The 23687-nt window shown below is 40.6% G+C and overlaps 1 protein-coding gene across 4 annotated transcripts in view; it reads left to right on the top strand.

Moving 5' to 3' along the window:
- Window positions 1–23687, top strand: part of rabgap1 (RAB GTPase activating protein 1) — a 65220-nt gene that overhangs the window by 7005 nt on the left and 34528 nt on the right. For 2 of the 4 annotated variants that reach the window (XM_086152442.1, XM_086152445.1), the window contains exons 2-14: window positions 2647–2883; window positions 4898–4927; window positions 6046–6304; window positions 6617–6830; window positions 6908–7082; window positions 9141–9301; window positions 10764–10874; window positions 11796–11862; window positions 11944–12046; window positions 12322–12491; window positions 12698–12866; window positions 13785–13878; window positions 15580–15730. In XM_086152442.1, coding sequence (XP_086008568.1) covers window positions 2731–2883; window positions 4898–4927; window positions 6046–6304; window positions 6617–6830; window positions 6908–7082; window positions 9141–9301; window positions 10764–10874; window positions 11796–11862; window positions 11944–12046; window positions 12322–12491; window positions 12698–12866; window positions 13785–13878; window positions 15580–15730 — 1857 coding nt within the window. In that variant the 5' untranslated portion in view covers window positions 2647–2730. The remainder of the gene's footprint in view (window positions 1–2646; window positions 2884–4897; window positions 4928–6045; window positions 6305–6616; window positions 6831–6907; window positions 7083–9140; window positions 9302–10763; window positions 10875–11795; window positions 11863–11943; window positions 12047–12321; window positions 12492–12697; window positions 12867–13784; window positions 13879–15579; window positions 15731–23687) is intronic. The other 2 variants (XM_086152443.1, XM_086152444.1) reach the window with 2 other exon arrangements.

The following is a 23687-nucleotide window of genomic DNA, read 5'->3' as shown; positions in this document are numbered from 1 at the left end:
TTGGAGCCAAACATTCCTGCTTCGATTCCCGGCTCCTAGTGTGTTGAAGTGTTGTTGAGCAAGATGCTGAACCCCTAACTGCTCCCCTTGTGCTGGTGGACGCCAGCATACTGCCATCCATTATGGCTTCATTGCAGAGAACCAATTTCCTCATGAGGGATTAATAAAGGATGAATTCTTCTTCTTCTTATTCTTCTTCTTCTTATTCTTCTTCTTCATATCATTATTATCGTTATTATTATTATTATCAAAGGAAGAGGAAAAAAAAAGACCTAAAAGATGCATAGGTTTTAAAACCTTTAAGGAAACACCATTTTCCTTACCTGTATTTCCTCCCATTCACTCAATCAATTTTATTTAGCAGCTTAATTTTAGCAATCATTGCATTGCTTTTTTTAATATTTTATGTAATTATCAGACACTGAGGGAAATACAGTTTTTGTGGCTGTGCCATTTCTTTTATACTGTGTTGCACATTTCTTTTTTAAGCCCAACTGCAAGTGGAGTTTTACTTCAGTGATAATAAAAAGAATTGACACACTGCCAGTCTGAAACGCACCAACCAGCCTGGTTACTCACAATCATTTGCCGTGTTCGCAGTTTGAAAATAAATCCTCATCAAGCTGATAAAGACAAGGACACAGGATGACCTAGAACAACATGGCTGTGAATTCTGGAAAGACACTTTGCAGTTGTGTTTAAAAATGATTAATGGGATCTTTGTGCTCAACAAAAGTTCCTTGCAAGCAGGTGTCACTGCATTTAAGAATGTGATTCTATTTATTTTTTTATACAGAAAAATTGAAGTAGGTGCGAGCCAGAGCTCTTGGCTCGCGCTTGTGTTCTATTAGTTTCTTTTGAAACTGTAACTTAACTGTAAATGTGCTGTGTTGTTATCTTTCAAGAGTTCCTACTCTTGACTAGCGGAACTGCTCTTTGGTTTTAGCTTTTGAAAGTGCAGATAAGCTAAAGGAAGTCCTGGTGCAGATAATGCAAAATGAAAGCTATTAAAATGGGTCAGTAGGTGAGTTACCCAATTACTCGTCACATGATTCTAAGTACACAAATGGTCTTGACCTTGGACTTTCCTGCTTGGGTATAACGCTACAGTAGACTTAGGTCTGGAAAGGTCATAGCAAATCATTTTCATGCTGTTCTTTTTCCTTTTTTGCAGTACAAATGAAAAAACAAAAATCAGGAGGACATTACAAAGAACCGGCTATTTATGTTCCTAGTTTCAAGTCAAAATGTGCTAGGAAGCGCAATATCAACATTAGTATGAGCAAGAACGATGTAAAAGCTCATGCTCGAAAGCCTTTTAGGCTCATTGTAGGTCAAAATAACAGTGTTATCAGCCATGCCCCTTATTAAAAGCCTCGATCTTTATATTGTTGACCTTCAATCCTATTTCTTTTTCATTGTTGGCACTGCTTTCATAAAAAAAGGTACAGCGGGGACTTGAGCCAGATAAGAGGGGGGCATGCAGGCAAAACAGTGACTGAAAGCTTTAGGAAAAAAAGTGCGAGGACACTGTCAGAGGATGGAAGAAGAGTGACTGGGTGAGTAGCAATCAGTGCAGAGAAAAATGCAAGGTTGGAGGTGGAATGACAGGATAAAGAGTAGTAAAAGAGGGTGAAGCAGGAAAGAGATATAGATGGTTATGGTCTTTTGTTGCACCTTGTCAGAGCCTTTTATTGGACGTTTCTGCCTTTGTTAGATGCCGCAACCTTTTTGAGAATTCGTCTCCCCTTCTCATAAAAGTTTGGACTCATTTTCGGTGCGACGCCTCAACGATTTGACCCCTTTCTTTCTTTGGGTTTACATTAGCAAAGCATCATCAACAGAGAGCAAGTGAAGAGAACCCTGTCCATCTGACAAACTCAAAAAATTTCAGATTTATCGGGAAAACTGTTATGCTATGGATGATAGGTGGGAGCTGGAGGGGGAGCAGATGTTGATGTGCAGGGTTTCCCGCCAGCGGTTTCGATGGCGGGCCAAGATAGCACACACACGCAGAGAGAGAAACACAATGCAATTAGCACATTTGGATCACTATTTTGCTGTATGTCGACTCAATGCTTTTGGTGCTGTTAAACCTCAGCAGGGGCTGGAAATGAAATCTCAGTGTAGGGCAACACTGACACAGAATAGACTGTTATTGTGGCAGGCTTACTTGTCTGTTAGTCCCTCGCATTTACATGCATGTTTCCCTTTCAGAATTTCGCTCTCATCACTCAGGCTTTGCATCGCATCAAACTATATATAAATACTTGTCATGTCTTTTGCTGAGATGGAATAAAAAAAAGGAAAACTTCCAAATGACTGGCACATCCTGCATCCTTGCTACCTTTCAGCCTACTGCTCCGCTATAATTTTCACCGGACAAGGTTTTTTGCTCAATATTTTTATTTTGCACACTTTGCACACTCACCTTATATCACTCTTTCTTGGTCTTGCTGGCCTTCAACTTTTTTCTCAGAATCTTTACGACTGGACTGTACATTTCCATATAGTTTCTTGAGGGTCAGTTACCAAGCTGCCAAATCCTAAGTTATCATAAAGATATGCTTCTCATGAATTTCATCCCATCATGACTGTTTTCCTGCTTCTTTTCTTCATTTCCTTTTTTTTTTTTTCTTTTTCTAGGTGATTTTGCTCATCACCCCCCACCACCTCCTCCTCCTGTGTTCCATTCATGAGCAACGTGGCTGACTTTAAGAGCGAGCAGCCATGGATGACAAGGGCTCGGTGGGGAAGATTAGCGTGTCTTCGGACTCGGTGTCCACTCTCAACAGTGAGGACTTTGTCCTGGTGTCCCGCCTGGGGGATGACACACCCTCCTCCACTAATAATGGTAGTGATGACGAAAAGACAGGACTGAAGGTAAGGATGGTTGGGTGTATATATGGATGGGCTTCGAAGGTAGAGAAGGGAGATTTTGGAGCTGGGCTCAAATAAAACAGGATGCTAAATGTAGTATTCTGTACATTTTTCATGGGCATATATTTCTCAAACTTAGATTTTTCATCATATTGATTATTTAAGAAGGATAAGCATTTAGGATGATCTTATTTAATGCCAAAATAATAATTATTGTCAAAATACCATGCACAGAATAAGCCAGAGTGAGCTCTTGGTTGTTTGTCATTTTACCAAGGTAATTTTAATGTGTTGATTCCTTCAGAATGTTAAAAGTACATTTCAGTTGTCATACTTCATCCAGATTCCTGTTGTAATGGATTATGTTCATCACTCAGCCATCAAAAGCTCTTTGACGTTTTTTTAACCACACAGACATTTTAACATCCAAACTAACCATTTCATCTTCCATATTCTCACTGTATCTCTTTTTCATGATTAGCTGTGTGTCTCTTCTTTGATCCAGGCAAAGAAAGCCTTATAACATAAACTAAACTAACTGCGTAATGATGCTGCCTGTTTGCCAAAGGATTAATATGGTCCATACACCTCTGGCCTTTTCAATGTTTTTCTTTTCCTTTTGTCCTCATAGGGGACAAACAGATCACTCATTGAATGTTTAAGACAAGGATGCTTACATCTCATCAGTTTGTTGAAAACGTCTTTCATTGGCAAATCATCAGCCATCTGCGGTTAAATCAAGAGCTTCTTCAGCTAGAGGTCGGACCTGTAGTGCGGCCTCCGCCATTCAATCCCGGGCTTCATTTAGCTCTCACTTGGCTGTATTAGCTTACAGCGGCAGTGTGGCAATGCAGCTGTAAGTGCTTGGAACTCATTCTCATGGGAAATAATGGTGTTTTGTGACCTGGGTGAAAGACTGAGGACTTTCTGAGGGCTGAAATGAAGCCACTCTCCCCCCCCCCCCCCCAAAAAAAAACAACAACAAAACAAAAAACAATAAAAAAGAGAAACACCCTGTCTGTGCTGTTAACAGTTTTGGGTTACCTCTTCTCATCTGCCCCTGCATCGACAGGTGTCTCGCAGCTCAACAACCTTTACATATATATATATATATATATATATATATATATATGTATATTTTATTGAATTGATTCAAGATTCTTCCTTTCTTTCAAACTGTGGCCATTGTCTCATACATATCAATGAACCCATTGTTTTCCAAAGGAAGAAAATACTGTATTATCTTGATGTGTGATAGTATCCAGAAGATGGCGCCAGCTGAGCATGGCATTATTTATGGAATTGTGGAAGGAAGCTGCGTTTATCTTCTGATAGTGAAATAAAGGAAATATGCTTTCCATGTGGTGATGGGATCTGATTGGGATCTGATTCTATCCTTTTTTTGAGGATTAACTTCAAGACGAGGAAGGTTCCTTTTTACATTTTACAATTTTATCACGAATGCCGTCATGTTACTGTGATTATAAATACAAAATGCACCACCAAAGAAGGAAGAGCACTCTTCTTGATTTCTGAAATATATTTTTGACAGGCAAGACAGAAAGAAGATTTTTTTCCCCACAGAAAAAAGAAAAATCATCTGTCTTTTCTGCAGCGTTTGAATGTTCATGTTAAATTAGTGACACATGATAAGCAATGAGGTGGATGACCTCCTTGTACCATGCTCCTAATTTTGCGCACCCGTTGTGACTGGTCATGCCGTGCTCAAGAGATCACGCACATCCGGTTGTTTAAAGTGGAGACAGAGGTTTCCGAGGATCTGCTGCGGCCACTGGACTGAGTCAGACGGATGGATGGCAATATCAGATTCACATCTACTATTCACAAGCTGCAGCGGTGAAATCCCTCCATTCATTGACACCTTCTTATTCAGACATCATGCGTTGTCCCTTGTCTTTTTTTTTAAGTATTGGCAACACATTCTTTGTGCACATCCCCCTCCCACTCAGCCCATCCAGTCAGAGAGGTGTGTCTAAACTTGTTGTTTGTTATGCAGGTGATTTCTGAGGAAGGGGTCTGCTTTAAGGTCAGTCTCTTCTCTCGCAAAATCTCCACACCATCTCTCACTCTCTGTAACGTGATTGTCTGTGATTTCTGCCCCGTGTATTTTTGCTGGCTGTTGAGTGACGACCATAGTCCCCTCAGTACCATAGTACTGGCAGTAGTAATGGCAGTGATAGACATTCACATGTGTAGTTGTCTGTGAAGGTTTTCCTCCTGGCTTTTTTCAGTGACCTTTAATTTCTTAGTGACTCAGGTATTTCAGAAAGCAGCTCTAAAGCGACATGAAAATAAAAGAAGAATGGTATCATGTAGCAGTAGGACTGATGATAGAGATGTTTAAGATGTGTCCGTCCTGCTCTGGAAAATTGCCCGAGTCTCAACAGTTTCGAACACATCACAGCATAAAGGCGGCTCAGTTATTATTGATGGTGCTCCATTGTGCTACCCATCTGCAAAAATTGAACCCGAATAAATCAGTGTCAAATTTTTTGATGTGAACCATGAATTGTGGAAAAGGCTTTTTCTCTGGATAGGAAATATTCCGATGGCTTGCTGCGCTGTCCGGCAATGCCACCTGCAGTTCGAGTCTGCTCTCCCCCCCCCCGTCTTACCTAACATGAAGCTGCTGCCACTGCAGGCGGGGGGGATGGGAGGAAGGGGTGGGGGTGGGTTTCACTTCCTTTTATGGCAAGTCTTTTCTGAAACAGGCTCATATAGGTAGGTCTAGCTCTTGTCTCGTCTATAACACATCTTACATTGACTGACCTCATGACTAACAATGAAATATAATAAAGACACATCTCTGATTCCCCGTATCTAAGTGTGGCATTTTTTCCTGAAAACATGCTTTAATCACTTGAAATCAAATATAAGAATGCTTCAAAAGAAAGACTTACTGGATGCAGAAATCTTAAAGAAAAATATATCTATTTCAATAAGATCTAAGAAATAGTTTTGATATGTGATTACTGTGGTGGTTTCTGTCAAGTCTGAATGTGTGTTGTAGTACTGAATGTCCATTTTAGGTCTAAATATTTTGCTTTCTATGCTTCTCCCCTCTGCCCCGCGCTTCATGGGCTGCGTGCATGACTACTTCGATATGTGTGTTTCTACTCCCCTCGTGTGTCTTGTGTGTGTCAGATTGTGGGGAATGGCAGTGAGCAGCAACTCCAGAGGGAGTTAGAGGACGTACTCATGGATCCATCCGTAGCCGGCACCGGTCTTGGAGCAGACCCTGGAACTAACAGCCTTTGCGGGGGCAACCATGAGCTGCTTTCCAGTGTAGCGTCATCCGTACCACCGGGCTCCGATCCTCTAAGTGCGCCCCCACCAAAGGTGGAGATGATTCTTCCAGTTCAGACGGCTCAGGAGAGCGAACTGAATGAGAGGTCATATCGAGGTGGGTTTGAAAACTCACACAGCTACTCATTTTATGAAGGTACAAGGCACCAGTGTCCTTTTTTGTTCTCCCATTTTGATTTTAAATTGCCACATTTTTAAATATTGATTTTTTTCCCTCCTTACAGTCATTTCACCTTAAATCTAACATATTACTGCAGCGATACCTCCCTCCAACTTTAAAATTTCCCCCTTGTGTCTTCCTGGAAAAAAAAACCAAAAACAATATTGTACCACTGGGCCATTTTGATGATAAATGCTAAACTAGTAAAATAGTGCTCCACACAATAATTAAACTGTCACCACATTACAGCAGATGAATCCTCATCTGAAGGCAGTCCCTGCAGTCCCATCCCAGATGAGGACAGCGTCGTCTTCAGCCAGCTGACGTATCTGGGCTGCGCCTCGGTCAACGCCCCCCGAAGTGAAGCAGAAGCCCTGCGTATGATGAGTATCCTCAGAGGGCAGTGCCAAGTCCCCTTGGACGTCACACTTTCTGTGCCAGGGGTGTCCGAAGGCACTGTCAGGTAGGAGGTTCAATAAAATGAGCATGTGGTCCAATTCTGAAGCATGTTTGCAACATTCCTCCCTTATGTCTTTACAGGTTATTGGATCCCCACAGCACTACCGAGATTTCCAACTACCCCATCTACAAGATTTTGTTCTGTGTGCGAGGCCATGATGGCACGCCAGAGAGCGACTGCTTTGCCTTCACTGAGAGCCACTACAACGCTGAGATCTTCAGGATCCATGTGTTTCGCTGCCAAATTCAAGAGGCGGTGAGGATTCAGTGATTCATTGATGAGTACCACAGAATATAATGACAAGTATTCATATTATTTTCAATCAGAGGCACAAGGACACTTGCAGGTATCCGGAAAAAGGGTAGAGCAAAACACCTCTGATAAACACCCTGAACTTTCCACTGAAGTTTTTCACCCTCCACTCAGTTCCGCCCACGTTGTATGGCATGCACATGCAGGCACTCGTCCTGCTCGCAGCATTCGGCTTGACCTTGTCCTGAAACGTTGATCTCCCGGTTGCCTGTCTCACAGGGTCAGCGTCAGCGGGGGAGCTACCACAGTGTTTGCCAAGAGGTTATGTCATGCACTGCAGGCTAAACTTCACTGCTCATATTCACACCAGATCATCCCACTACACAGTCAAAAAAAAACAACAAAAAACTAAAACCCAAGTTAAGATTTGGGGAAGAGGACCTCACTGATCTAATTCTGCATATAAATGAAATTCCGTCATGAAAATGTGTTATTGTGTTGCCTCAGAATGTGCCCAAGCTATATTTGCAATTCTTTCAAATGCATCTGTTTCACACTCATTTCAAATTTGAATTTTTGTTTTATCTTCTCTGAGGTCTTCAAATGTAGTAATGCCATTATATCTTAACATTATATGAACTGCAACTAATTTTGATGAGAGAGAGGCACAGAAACTTGGTTAAACAGGGGTGAGCAGGACACTTTTTTCCGCCAATGTGAAATCTTTCATGGTTACTCTTAATCGTGTTATTATGAACATTGATCTGAACTTTTAGTCATGCGCCACAGATCGAGTGACAGGTAGTGAATAAGGCCTACACTTTCCACATGCTATTCTCCTGAGCGCCCCCCACAAACACCCTCTTCTGTTTTTTTGCCTCTGTCAGGATGTCTCTTAATCTCGTGTAACAGATACATTAGCCAGGGTTTTTGTCAGCTCTTCTCACATTGCATTGTGCAAGAACCAGGCACATGGAGTGCGTAGACATCTTAAAATCCCAGCTCTATTTCTCGCAAGGTAAATTTGTTGAAACCCTTGCTTAAAGCAAAACACCCGGCCCAGTTTTGCCTCAAGGCACCCCAGCTTCATAAATAAAGGCAATATTCGGGCCAAAACACTCTCAATTTAATTTAAATTTACATCAGGGGTTTTCCTTTAAGCGGTAATTTGCATGAGATATTTGAAGGAGAAACTGAACAAGGATTTGGTCCACAATTATTTAGCAATACGACTGTCCTCATCCAGAGTCCATGTTCTTCACAAAAAAAAAAAACAACTAAAAAAAAGCATATTGGAGACATTAAAAAGGGATCAGTTTTGATCGGAGCGTTGATAGGACCAGCACGGAACAACAACCCTTTTGTTCAACAGTGTTACAAATCACAGCGGGGGGGCCTCCCCGACAAGTACTCATCCTCATTTATTGCACCCATTCCCCGATTGTTTATTAATAGACAAGCCCCCTGCGATGACTTGCCATCCTTCACCAGCACAGAGAACAAAAGGCATTGTGTGGGAAAGGTTGGAAGCTGCTTTATATCCTGGCCTTAAGACAAGCAAAAGAACTTTGGTATTTATTGATAACAGCAGTTTCCCCCCCACACCATCGTTCGGCCTCCCGCCCTGTTGCTCTGCCGCTGACCAGAGGGAGACCTGATCCAAAAACCGCTGCGCTTCGGGCCTTTTATTTCAGGAGGGACACCGTTAATTATCAACATAACACTGCTTCATACTAACAAAGATATTCTGGCCTAATGAGAAGCCCACCATTATAAAGATCTTGAAGTTTATTTAGTGAATGTATCTCAGTCAGTGCCATGACATTTTCCACACTTGGCAATCACGAGCCTCTCGGCCCCAGCTTGTTATTCCAGTTTTACAAGCACATGTGATTTATTGGTTCGACAAATGGAAGGTTATTGATACTTAGCATGGTCCGATCACCAGTGTGTGTTTCAACAAGCTCATCCAGATGTATTTTGAGTAGTGCACTTTCCACATGCCACAGGTGTCTGTGTTTGTCAACCAATCGCTTGTGTGTTTCCGCCTGGTCTCCGCAGGTCAGCAGGATACTGTACAGCTTCGCCACAGCGTTTCGGCGGTCAGCTAAGAAGGCGGTCCTGTCGTCTCAGCAAGCTGCCCCGCACACCCCTGACAGCGACTTGTTCACATTTACCGTCAGCTTGGAAATCAAGGAGGATGACGGCAAGGGCACCTACAGGTGCGTCACATGGTGCATTTTGAGTGGTAGAGCTTGGATCGTTGTTAATAATACATACCAATGATCATCAGGGAATAAAAGATGATATTTTTCCTGGAATGGAGAAAAAAAAGTTATAAAAAAAGTGAGAAAGTGTTGCCTGCTGGATGATTTTAGTGATTTACCACTCGGCACAAATGTGCTGGAACTTTATTTTTATTGTTTTAAGTGATGAAGACAATAAAAATAAACTAAGATAACTTATTAAATATACTTGCCGATGAAGTTGGCCCAGTGTCCTGAGTAATCCTGTTTTTTGGCAGCTATTGTGCTGTGGGTCATTAAGGTGTTGATGGAATAAGCCTTTACTGTGAGGTGATTCAGAGAATCAGATTAGCTGCCATCCAGCTTCAGGGTTAATACTAATATTGTTTTTCTTGGAAAAAAACTGCAGAAACATTTAATACCATCATCATCATTAGGCGAGTCCAAGACCGTCAAATGAAAAATGGCTACAGGTGGACCCAGGATGCTCTCTATCCTCACACTGAACCGTTCCACGTGTGGGCCCCACACCTTTTATTAAATTAAAAGGCTAAAAACAAACTGAGGGTCACTTTTTTACAATGACGCGTTAACTTCCCGGCTCGGCGGAATGTGCCCATGAGAGAAGCCTGCACTAATGTAATCTAATTGTAAATGGACAGTATGTTACTGTATTTACAGCCACAGAAATAGCCCCCACTTTCCCCCCATGTTCTCATTTGGTGTTACTGAACTCAAAATAGATGAGTTAGTTGTAAGAATTAAGATCAGAAACGTGAACATATCCCTGCAGATCAAATAAAGAGGTGCATAATGAGTGATTTACCGCTGTGTGCTCACAAAGAAGACATGACACTGGATTTTTGTTCTCACTTGAATGACTTTGTTTCATTGAAGAACCACCTGGAACCACGGCAGCTTTCAGCTGTTTGAAATAGACTTGGACGTGTTCAGTGCTTCGTCCTGATCAAAAGATTTTTCAACAAATGAGAAGCTACAAGGTGTCTTCAGGGATTTGTGTCAGTTTGAGTTGGGAGAGTCAATTGGTTATTACAGTTCCTGTCCGCAGCCCAGTTTGTGAACAGGGGAGACATCCAGGCCGCTTCATGTTCCACGTTCTTTATTTTGGTCAGTTCATTTCCACGTACTTTTGCGTAACAAATTCTTCTGGCGTTGACACCGAGTCCATTTGTGTATTCGCTTTAGAGTTTATTAAAGAATATAAAAATAGTGCTGCGATTATTTGTTTTTTTCCAAAAGAATGGAAAACACCGGAGTCTCCCATCAAGCTGTCTGCAAACACTGTGTAAAATGTCCAAATTGTAGAATAATTTTCAGCTGTTATTTCAACTACTCATAAAGTCTTACCTGAGATTTCATTAGCTGTTAATATTCTGCGGAGAATGTGAATGTTCATGGTGATTCGTTTTTTTGCCAGCGCCGTGGCGAAAGACAAGGACAAGCAAAGCTTCAAACTACGTGCTGGGATGGACAAGAAGATCGTCATTTATGTTCAGCAGACCTCGAATAAGGAGTTGGCCATTGAACGGTAAATTAATTTACCCTGAGACACCCGCACAAAGTCATGCGCGTACGTATATTCTCTTACGTGTTGACGCATCCACAAGCTAACACACCAGCAAGATCTGAAGAGTACCTTCATATCAGCATCACCCAGAGGCCTCGCTTTGCTGCACCATGCCACGGGATCACTGAGCATTGCAGTTTTAAATTCTTGGTCAGGTCAGATAAAGGGATGGGTCTTTGGCAGCGAACTGAGAAAAGTGAAATAATCTGACAAACATGGAATGGTTAGATACTTCCAGCTCCAATGGGCAGTGCTGTTTTGCCGTCCCATCATTAACAGGAGTTTTATTAGAAAAACTGCACCGCTCTGGAATTCAGTCCAGACCAATTCAATAGATCATAGTAAAATGTGATGTAAGTTGTCATGGCGGGATTTTTTTTTATTGTGCACACATCCATTACAGTCTAAATGTACTACATTATGTTTTATATGTGATATAAAACATTTCCCAACTTTCATAAGAAACTCCTTAAGCACAAACCACAGAATAACCCTCTTTCTGTATGTCACCTCTCTCTGGGCTTATTATATGACAGTTATTAATGAGAATCTCTTCTGAGGCTCTCATTTTCCACTGTTGAATAAATCCTTCAAATTTAAACATTCCCCCGCCTTTTTTCGTGTTTTTTTTTTTTTTCGTTATGATTTGTTATTGCACCATGCACACGGAGAAGACAAAGATCTCAGCTCTGTGTTTAATTTTCTCTGTGCTCTGCTATGTGTCAGAGGGTCAGTACAGGAATCTTTTTGTGGCAACATATGTTATGTTTTATTATTGCACTGTGTCTGGTTTCCACTGCCCCCCCCCTTGCCTAGGCTTATGTAATCCTAATAATTTTATTTTCTGTCTCTCATATGTGCTTGTGTGTGTGCTTTCTTCAGGTGTTTTGGTCTCCTGCTCAGCCCTGGGAGGAATGTCAAAAACAGCGACATGCACCTACTAGACCTGGTGGGTAACATTCTATTCATGTTTGTGTGTATTTATATGCCAGCAGTTGCTAACTTCCTTATACCCCCCCTTTGCCCAAAGGAGTCAATGGGAAAGAGCTCTGACGGGAAGTCTTACATCATCACAGGAAGTTGGAACCCCAACACGCCTCAGTTCCTCGCCGTGAATGAGGAAACGCCCAAAGGTACCTGCCAAAAAACTGTCAAATTTTCAAATAAAATTGAATGAACTTCAGCGGCTCATACCACCTTGCTTCATATTTGATTAGATATTAGTTATTTACGCACTCAAATTAATATTTGACTTTTTTCTTTTGGACGGGGATGCCCTCGGATTAAATTCGGAGTAAAACTGTGCTCGAATGAAAATCAGCTTCCAAAGCAAACAGGCACATAAACCGAGCCTGCTGTGACTTGAAAAGTGTTTTTTTTTTCACTGTCTTTTGTTTTTTTTTTAAAGATAAATTCATGTACATGACGACAGCAGTGGACCTGGTCATCACAGAAGTTGAGGAGCCTGTGCGTTTCCTGCTTGAGACAAGGGTCCGAGTGTGTTCCCCAAACGACAGGCTGTTCTGGCCCTTCAGCAAGCGAAGCCACACTGAAACCTTCTACCTTAAACTACGACAGGTTTGTTTAGCCGTGGCGCCATTCCCCCCCTTTGCGATTAGATTATTCAAGCAATTCAATTATTCAATAAGTTGAGTGATAGCCTTTTTAAATTGCTCCAGACTGCGGCTGTGACTCACAGCAATGCTAAGGACTATTTAAAAAAAAAAAAAATGAATTCAACTTCATTTGCTGTTTTGTTTTTGTTTAATGTCCTCCATCTTCAGATGGAGTGCAAGGAGCGCAAGAGTCCTGCCTCCGACACACTTTATGAGGTAGTGAGTTTGGAAAGTGAGACTGAGAGGGACAAGCGGAAGACGACTGCCAGCCCAGGCATTCTGAGTGGCGGGCCCGGCACCATGGTTCCCTCGCCACCAGAGGATGATGAAGAGGAAGGTGATTGGCTCTTACCTAGCTTCTACTTCATGTGGTTTTGTCCGAACCACAGCTAGCCTGAAAGCAGGCGCATGATCGGCGAGGTGACATGTCTTAAGGAATGCTTTTATTTTGGAGTTGAACTGCTGTGTTGTTCACAGCCAGTATAAATCATTGCAAGCACAGACCTTCACGTCGCAGTAAGGGTACATAGTTTATAGCCTTGTGACTCGATCACTAATGTTTTATCTCAAGAATAAAAAGTCCCTCCTCTGAGGCTGTACCAGATATAGACATTGTGGTTGACAGGAGGCGTATCACGGGAGATCAGACATTGTGCTGCAGAACAGTTTGTACTGTAAAGTGTACTTAGCCGGCAGGTGTGTCTGTCTGTGTGTGTGTTTTTTTTTTTTTTGTATGAATGTGAGCTTTGGCAATGAGAAGGAAAATGAGAAATCATAATCGAGGCACTTGCTGAACCTGTTAATGTGCTTGTGGTCTTCCGCAGTTAATAAACCCTGAGAGTATTAGGTTACCACAGCACAAATAACATCAAAATTAGACATTTCAGCCAAGTTGCTTTGGGTAATACAATAAGAATGATAATTTCTGCGCTCATATGGATTGTCAAATGATGCGATCACAAGTTTAGAAAGCTGTTCATGACTGCTATCACGGTCATTGCTTGCAAATAAGGAACAGATTTGTAGACAATGCGTTACAATGAGATTAAAGTCTTGAATATCAGAGATTGATGATGGAGCTTAAATAAGGAATGCAAATGTAAATCTTGGTGCTGACTTTATAAAAATTGAATGTGTTTTTTACATTATATAGCTCTTATTTTTGAAATTTCCACAACAGAAGTTGCATAATTACAATGTCACATGCAGATTTATTAATGATATGTGTGAAATCGTCTCGTGCTTATGTGTCCAGATAATGATGAACCGTTACTAAGTGGGTCGGGGGATGTTTCCAAGGAGTGCGCTGAGAAGATCCTGGAAACTTGGGGAGATTTGCTGTCGAAATGGTAAGGGCTCTGCTTGCGTTGTCCTTCCATTTTATCTATGTTGCAAACAAGCTATACAAAAACACACACTTGCCTTTCTCACACACAGAAGGCATTTTCGGCCAACGGTGGACTTAAGCAGATGAACTCCATTAAGAATACGGCTGGGGATCCCATTAAGTGACTTATTAAAATGGCCTGTTTCCTATTTCCAGCCTTTGCTTTTGATGAAAAGCTGTTGTTTCAGCTTCAAAAAGGCGCACTTTAATGTTATGCAGTCATCCCCATGTTTCTAATTTTTTGCAGTGTAACCCACAACATGTTAATCGTTTGAGCTGTACAAAACAATAATTAATTGTTTAAACTAACAAACACGGTCATACTTTGTCCTCAATAAAAACCTCAGCCAGCTTACTTAATGTCGTAATGCATGAAGAAAATTTTTCATATGACTATTCAAATACTTTTTTTTTTCAAATCGAAATTTCAAGTTAGGACATATCATAAGACTGGGGTCTCATAATACAAAGCTCTGTTTAAGTGATCGGTGGTTTTGACTGTTTGTGCGCGAGAGAGTATTTGTCCAAGCATTGTGGGATGTCAAGCTCAAGAGGAAAGCTCACAGAAAGCCCTTTTTCAATCTTTTGCCCCTGAGGAACAGGCCTGGCATTGCTTTCATCACATGCACACACACACATGCATCCATCCACACTCACACACGCTGTTAACTTGTTTCCCCTCTCAGTCGTAGCAGAAAATGCCATATATTACATAACGTGACGCTAAGAACAAATAAACTCAGAAAAGGAGAAAGGGTGGAATTAGATGGGGGGGGCGAAGTGAGATGGATGCCCCTCTAAGTCCACTTTCTATCTCTTTGTATTCACTCCTGACACTCAGGAGCTGAGGTCCTCTAGCTGTCCAGTCCGAGCAGCTTTTAGAGTGTGTCTGAGAAAAAGTCTCTTCTATAGTGCAAACATTTAAAGCTCTCATCCACACTTATATTATAGCTTTTTCAAAATAAACACTCAAACCATTGAATAAACAGTTTTTTAATTGCAATTTAATTTCCACATTAAAAGACTCATATTGCCACAGACTCTCCACTTTTTTGTGAATTTACCCCCTGGACACAAAATGCCTCGGTATTGCCTCACTCGATCCGTTTTCAGTTTTGTTGCCAGGAGACAGAACATTGGACCAGGCTTTAGAGCTCTTTTTTTGATGTCGCACCAGTGTGGCTACCCTTCGAAATGAGATTTTTTTGTTGAACAGTGTGAAGATAGTCGCTCATGTCAAACAACCCTGGGTTCACCTTTTAAGTCCCCGCTTTGAGGAGTTTTTGCCGCCATTGAGAACTCAAGAAATGTCTTAAAATCACTTGCTGTCTGCAATTGTTAGAATTTACTTCTGGGTTAGTCATGTATTGTCCTCGATTGGGTTCGTTTTTTTAAATCCTCTAACAGGTCAGATAAAGAAAAAATAATTTCAGAATGCCAGTGACATTAAAAACTACACAAAATACTTTGAAGAAACATCATCAGGAACTAAGTATTGCGTGTATTTATTGCAAAAATGGGGCTTCCGAACAGAAAGAACAGTACATTGTGGATTTATAATTTGTCACAGTACCACGCTCTTAAAGCGGATGAGACAAGGAATGAAAGATAATAAACTCCAATAAGTAAGTCACCGACTCACCTTTTCCTGTTCCCTCTCCAGGCACATGAACCTATCAGTGCGTCCCAGGCAGTTGCCAGCTTTGGTGCGCAGCGGCATTCCTGAGGCCCTCCGTGGGGAGGTGTGGCAGCTCCTGGCCGGCTGCCACAACAATGACCACCAGGTAGAGGAGTACCGCACTCTTATCACAAAGGTAAGTCAGAGCCAAAATGTTATCTCTTACGAGTGAATAGGACTAGAGTCAAGCAAGAGGCGAGCGTATGTCATAGCAAGGCGGTCGAAGGGGTTCAGAAGCACATTGTCTTTTGCGATCTGCCATAGCTTGTGCCAGTGCTCTGGCTGACTTAAAATGCAAGAATGTTTTATTCATCTCAATTATTTCAACCGGACCATTTTTGTCTTATCCTGTGATTGACCCCTATGTTCTGAGCATAGTGTGTCGTTCCCTGGCCTGCGGATCTGTCCGCTGTTCTTATGTAAAGGCAATGTCCTCTGTAAGCACGCGTGGGCCCCTGGTGGTGCAAGGATTTTGGTCCTGCCCTCTCCCCCTGCTGCTCTCCTTACCTCCTCTACCCTCCCCAATCACTCCCCTGCATTTTCTTTTTTGTTTTTCCGCTAAATTTGCTCTGCCTTCCCTCTTCCTTTTCCAATAACTTCAGGGGCCATGCTGATTTTCTGTCACCATTAATGGTACAAATGGAACCTTACCCAACATACTCACCCAACAATAACAACAGATCGCAGTGTCATTGTAATGGTAACCATTGGACAGAAATTTAGAAAGGAATTTATTGCAGGTTTACTAAGCATTACAGGTTTGTACGTCAGCCAAAAAACACACGGAGAAGTGTGGAAAACACGTGCGGCTTTATCTAACTCCTGCAGAGGATTTTTTCAGTCTCCCATGAGGTCAAATTGGCAAGTTAGCAAAGAATATTTAGAGAACATAGAGTGCATAAGTAAGGTTGAATTATTATTTTCCTTTTTTTTAAATGTCATATTATTCGTCTTTATAAACAATTCTACAAGACATTGCACAATGGTATTCTACATGCTATTTGCTAATTAGGGAAGAATTTTCATTCATATTTCCTTTCCATTTGTCACCGGCACTAATTAATGCTTATCTTCTCATGAACCAATCATTCTTTCATTTTTGAGTTTGTTTTAAGAATCTGGGCATACCAGACTCAGGTGCCAACTACCAATTAGTTTTTGTGTGCTAGTTTGTGTCAACTTCTTTGCGCTGCATGCACACGATGTCCTAGCTTATTGCCTGCTTTCACCCCCTCCATGAACATGGCGCTCAACCCCAAATCTGAATATGGGGCATTGATGGAAGCGGAACAGAGTTGTTGCACTGTAAATTCAACCTATTGTTGACTGATGAATCTCTGGCTGCAGAGTACTGGAAGTTCCAATCTAACTTTGAATGCTGAGTAATTAAAAGTCTGTAACTGGCTCATTGGACCAAGCAGCCACAGCGCATATTTTACTGGAACTACACAAACTAAAGTGGCTGACAGTTACTATGTATGGGTTTTGCATTGTTCCAGTGCCAGTTTATATTAATGATTCCATTGCGATGAAAGACAGCCAGGAATATTTGAAGGCCTGGTTTAATTGGTTGAAAGGCAATTCTTTTGTGTGAGAGTTATAGCAGTCACACTGCACACATATTTAACAGTCAAGGTATTTTATGTATTTAATATCACCAAGCTTTTTGCTGAAAACTACTTCTTGGTTTTCTTTTCACAAAAGGACATACAGTATGTAAGCTTACAGAATACCATGTATTCATCAGGAAAGTCTCATCATTAAAATAAATAAAAAAAAAAGATTACCGGTTTAATTAGAATCAAAATTAGTATATATTATATTAAATAGATCTCTTCTTAAGTCTTACACAGTTTGTGATTTCTCCCCAACATACCTATTGAATTATATATGAGTTGTGCAGAAGTAGTTGTTAATTATTGTTAATGATACAGCTTGGGGTTGGAAACCTTCTTTTATTTATTGTATAAAGTGAAGGTACTTTACTGTTGGATTCCTGAAGCAAGTTAGATGAAAGAATGAAAGTATACCTTTTTTGACAGTATTTTGGTTGTTCTTAACGCTGTGTGTGTGTGTGTGTGTGTGTGTGTGTGTGTGTGTGTGGGTGGGTGGGTGGGGGTGTGAGAGCGTAGGAGACACTGAAAAATAATGGCTTCTATACAGCTGTATGGTGACAATAAATATATCTCCTGTATGTCAGTGAGAAAAGATGAACAGTACAACCTTGGCGGTGATTTGGAAGGTTTGCCTTACGGACGCACCCGAAATAAATCCCTAGTATCTCTGCAGTAATCAGGGCTTTATCCTTGAGCCGAGTGTATGTGCATAGGTGAGAGCTCAGACAGTGATATCAGTGTTTTGAATATCACAATAGTTGTTAATGAAACTGAATATTTAAATATCAAAAGAAGTATAGGTTTTATTGTACCCTATTGTTAGGCTGTCTGAGACAGCGGATAAAGTAATTACAGCGAATAGAGTAATTAGCCCACAAGTCTTTCTATTACTTTACCGTAACTGCACCAAGATAAGTCGAGAATGCAAAAAACCACATACGTTCCAAAAAGGTCTTTTTGAGCAAGTTGTCATTTATAATGAAGCATATCCCGTGTCCCCAAAATGCTAAAAAGACAAGTTTTTTAAAACCTGAAGATTGGATCTTGTTATCCAGTCCCCTTTTGTATTCATGTGACGGAGTCCTCCTTGATGCCATTTACCCAAATGTAGTGGTTCTAGTTTCTATATATATATGTATGTATATGGAATTTGAGAATCTTCTAATGAGAGTGCGGCCGTATAATTCTATTGATTTCAGTCACAGAATGCTGTATCCAACAGTACAGCTGTGATATCTGACTGCAATCTCCTCATATTCCACCAAATGGTACATATAATTAATGAAAATACTAAAAAATACTATGATATTTTCCCATGTTATATGTTGTGAATTCCTTTGGTCAGGCAGGGCTGACTTAACTTAGAGGAGGGGCTTCTCAATTCTGAAATTATACTAAAGAAAGAGGGTTGGGGGCCCGACTCCTGAAAAAAATTGACGTTTTGATTTATATGCCTCATTTATTAACTAGGCTCTAGATTTTAAAATGTTTAAATCAATGCTAAACAAACCTTCTCTGGACAATATACGTTTGGATTTGTTATTCAATGGGGGCTGGTCAGCTCTAACTCAGTTGTCTCAAAACCTTGTCAGATTTTAGATCCTTTGTGATGTCACAAGCAGGAGGCCCTTCCTATGCTCCTTCTCCCCCTCCATTCCAGTAAACTCAAACCCACACATAAATTCAGAATCCTAATTTGGCAAGGGTGGGACTATATTTTCCGTAATAGTAATATGTAACATTTTAATAATAATAAACACTATGATGGACTGCATGTCTGTTTTTGTAACATTAGGTAAGATTAAATCTGGCTTTACCCTCACTTTTTGACCTTTTAATTATTATTAATTGCAAAATCGGTTAACTCAATTTTTTTCGCTTGTCCTTGATTTGTACCCCTTTTTTGTATTTCTGAATTTGCATAGCAGTTTTCATGTCACATCGCCATTTCTGTTGTGGGTTGGTGTGTACCATCTTCTCACGGTGAAGTACTTTATCTGTCCATGACCATGCCATAGCTTTTACTATCCACTGCCTGTTTTTTTAAATTAAAGTTTCAGTGATAGGGAATTGCTGTCCAGTTCTTTGTGAGAAAAATTCAGAACTACCAGCATTTTTTGATTGGAACAGTGAGCATTTATCAAAGCCCCGCTCCGTGCTGCAGTAACATCTACTAGTGTGGGTGTCTGCCCTGCCTTCTATCTGTGGGACACCAGTGATCCATATCTACAAAGTTACTGATCCATTTCTTTCAGAAATGCTTCATGGCTCAACTCACACTTCAGTCGATGCAGCACTTTCTTAAGGGCAGGAGCTGCTGCACTCCAATCTAGACAAAAGAGAAAGATGAATATAATGACTATGACACTTGAAGTGGATACTCATTTACAAATAGAAGCTGTGGTTTTAAAGTCTTGCAAAAGAGAAACAACAAATATAGGATTAATGTACAGGTAGAAATCTTGAAGGTCTATGGAAAGATTGTTGCTACATGATGAAACATGGAATTTTTGCAGGTTCTCGGTTAAAGCTAGGGCTCATTTAACGGAAATATACTGTAGAACAGCCTGTATACTGCTGGCCAGCATATCCTTATCTTAGTGGTAGAGTGACCAGGCCGGTGGTTGTGGTGATGGGTGGGGGGTTGGTGCTTTGGACCAACAACAGAAGTAATGCTGACCTTGCACTGAAACCTAAAGCTGTAAATGGATCACAAGTTTGAGCCGCATTATTTAAGTCAGTCAGATGTAGAGTCCATCAGTCATTGAGATGCAAGGCTAAAACTTGGCAGGCAACCGCTCGATAACAGATTCACATATAGAGCTACCCAACAATTCATCCTCTCACACCTACGGATATGTTTAACTTTTCGATTAATCCACCGCATGTCATTGGTCTGCGGGGTGAAAATGGGCAACCTGGAGGAAAACTCGCACAGGAGAAAATGCAAACTCCCCAAACACAGCCCCCACTCGGCCACCGGAAAACTACTTGCTGTGAATCCAGAGTTCTAACTACTGCACCATCATGCTGTCCTGAGCTTACTCAACACTTCTAAAAGTTTGTTTCAATGAAGCAACTGAGTAGCTGCAAAAGCTTTGCCATGAGTACCCAAGTTGCATGTTAGCTGAGTGATATAATGCAGTGTAGCTGGTTGCATATATGCGTCCCCTGAAGTGAAATTGAGCAAGCGACTGGTGCTCAAACTGTGAGTGTGTTTGTTTCGGTCCATGTGGTGTGCCGTTGCCATCTGGTTTTGGATGACACAGTGTGCTCTGCACATTTTGAAGATCATTGCTGTCAGGAGTTGTTGCAGTCGTGCTCGCAATGAGTGATTGAGCTGTATTTTGTGTTTCTCTGTGTCTGACACCCATGTATGTTAGATACTAGGTTGTATAGATTGTTTTCTAAGAGCTTGGTGTTACTTGATCTTAAAAATGATGTTGGAGCCCTGTTTTTTTCCCCCTCTTTGGTTCATTAAAAAGGTTTTAAGTCAGTTGAACCTTATTTTCCATGCTATCCAAGTTACCATTTTTCTCAAAGAATAAGACACAAAGTGTGCACTGCACACACATGGATGAAGAGCAGAGCACATATGGAAGTTATCACAGCATCAGAACCAACTGTCATTTTCGGTCAGTATGTCTTTTTACTCAGCTCAAATAAACAAAATTAGAAATTGGACTTGTCAGTCATATGATGCTGTAATCGCTATGTGCTGGTGTGAAAACCAAATTAAGGGAGAAAAAAAACAAGCGCCTCTTGGGTAAACACGACTTGTATATCAAAATAGAGAATAATAGCCTCCTGCCAGGTATGTGTTAGCTGTAGGATTCCTTTTCCCTTTTTCAAGTCGCCAAGCTCTGAGGTAGAGGTAGTTAGACGGCTGAAAGGATTGAGTTCAGCATGTTGAGCAGGTGACAGGACATTGCATTCTTTCTGCCTCATTATTTTAAAAGCTCTCTTCCTGCTATTTTCTTCCTGGTATATGGCAGTCTTTCCGCCTCCCATCTTTGTTGAGCTCCGTTCGTTTCGCACTCTCACTCCCTCTCTCAATCTTTTCTCCTCTTCCCCTTCTTCCAGTCCTTGTTTCTGTTCTGTCATTTATTTTTAGCTCCTCGTGTAGTGGGCAGAGGGTATGCGTGAAAGCATGAGAGTGTGTCTGGTTTGCGGGGGGGAGTACACCGCTGGTGCGTTTGGGGGTATGTGAATGGGGTCTCTCACATGTTACGGCCAATTGCCGTGCATGAGGCAAACTGCAGTCTGCAGAAAGTCATTAGCTCGACGACGTCGTCTAAATCGGACAGTGATTGCTTGTCCGTGATGCTTCTAATTTTAGAAAAGGATGCGGCGCAATCTAATGGTCTTATCATGTCATGTAGGCAAAAATAGCTTAATTTGCTCTCTTTTGAATTTCAAAGTTGCTGGGGTTAATAGCTGGTTTGAGGAGATAGGCTGAAAACATCTTAGTCAAAACCCAACTGTTTTTTTCAGAGCTTGCAATCACAAAGGTGTCTGCTTGGGAGGAAATACTGCGAGGTCAGGTCACATTACCTGAGAATGGCTCACTGTGTTGAAGCGGCCCTCTTTAAAATGCAGGTGCAGCATTTGTGGGTTCGTGCAAAAGTAGCTGCACTATTAACTTGATAGACCGAAAGACTTCTATAAATAACATTTTAATATTTAAAGATCACTCCTGTCTGTTTTTTAACTTGAGACATGTATTCTTTTATTTGTCCTGGTAAAGGCTTTCTGAGTCACAATGGGATTCATCTACAATAACAGGTTTTAAACTGACATTCTGATGCAACAAATAACTTGTACTAAAAAGACAAAGAAGAATAATCAAGATGTTGAATTTGCACCTGGGCAAAAAGGGACATATGAGTTATCTTAAAGGATAGGGTTTCAATATCTGCATCCATTTACAAATTTCCTAGGAATGGCATTTCACTTTCCAGGCCCAGTCTGACCTGTTTACCAACCTACCATAATGTATACTAGCAGCCAGCTGTTTGTTTCAAAAACAAACATTCGGCTATTTGTGTCTGAAACACCTCTTTGTTTCGTTGTAGCTTCTTATTTGTTTTCTGGCTGCTGTCTATAGCTATTGGCATTTCTGGTCCGGAGCATTCAACAAACAGTATTCTGAACTGAATAGTGAAAGTTAGACTAATAAGAATTCCGTCTCATAGTAGACTGGATCATTCATCTATAGCTATTATATAATGCAATCAGCATAATAATGATTGTTTAAAAAATGCTAATTGTAAATTTTTTAATTTCATTTTAATTTCCACTTGTTGATTTCTACATTAACACAGGAAATACTGTAATATTTGGAAAAAATACTTATAGTTTTTGTACAGTGCTTCAATGAAAAGTGCTTAATAAAAAAGTTTATCATTATTATTATTATTATCATCACCTGTATAGACATGCACATCTGCATATTTGTATTTCTCAGGGAAATATGAATAAGGCTAGCAGCGGCTTAGCATTGCATCTGCATGCTCAAAAATCAAATATATGAATGAAGCCCTAAAACAGACACTGATTATGTTTGGGTATGTTAAAGTAGCGATGCTGACCCTCTGCTGACACGTTTTTACTATAAATAGAGGCAATTACATAACTATGTGACAATACATGGCTAATTGTTGTTAGTAGATGTGATTGCACGGTTAAGAGACTGTAGCCGGTGTTAAGAGAGGCTAACACATTCAGATTGTATATGCTGACAAATATTCAAACATGATCAACTAGGTTTTAGAAAAAGATATATTGGCTGATTGTACTGAGCACTAACAAGTTGCTATCAAGTTGCCACTATCTAAGGAACCGTTAGCTTACATAAGCTTATAATCAATAAGACATGGTTAAATCTTGCTAAGATTATCAGAAAGGATTATTCGAATATATAAAGATATATATCTTTTTCAACTTTTCTAGGAGTCTGCCACTAACATGTGTCTTATTTATTTCTACATAGACCTTCATAAAAATAGTGTTGATGCAGTTTTACTCAGCTACGCATCTCAGAATATTTTGTGTTTATTTTCAATTACTAAATTTTTACTGCTGACTTGCTCCTTTGAAGGCCTCCAATTGCAGATCCAGTTTCTATTTGCATTTTACTTAAGATAAGATAAGATGAACTTTATTGATCCCAATGGGGGAAATTCTTTTGTCACAGCAGTGTAACAGTTATAGTGTCAAAAATATGTGTGGATATAAATATAAATAGAGAGAGTTAGCTGACAGAAGATAGTCCTTGCTGTATTAGCGTATCAGAGTTTAATTACACACTGGCTGAGGAGGCAAATTAAATTACTTGTTCTGTGCTTTCAAGTATATAAATCTGTTTTTTCAGGTTTATTCGTCATTAAGATTTCTAAAAATAACTGAACTGGAAAAAATAGCTTAATCACGTTAGATTTTATTTAGTGTACAGTAAAGCACCGGCAGGAAAAATAA

This window comes from Fistularia commersonii, chromosome 9 (assembly GCF_037954325.1).
Source record: "Fistularia commersonii isolate RoL2024-O1a breed Wild chromosome 9, RoL_Fcom_v1.0, whole genome shotgun sequence".
In the NCBI taxonomy this organism is placed as follows: Eukaryota; Metazoa; Chordata; class Actinopteri; order Syngnathiformes; family Fistulariidae; genus Fistularia; species Fistularia commersonii.
This window is presented reverse-complemented; position numbering and strand designations above follow the sequence as displayed.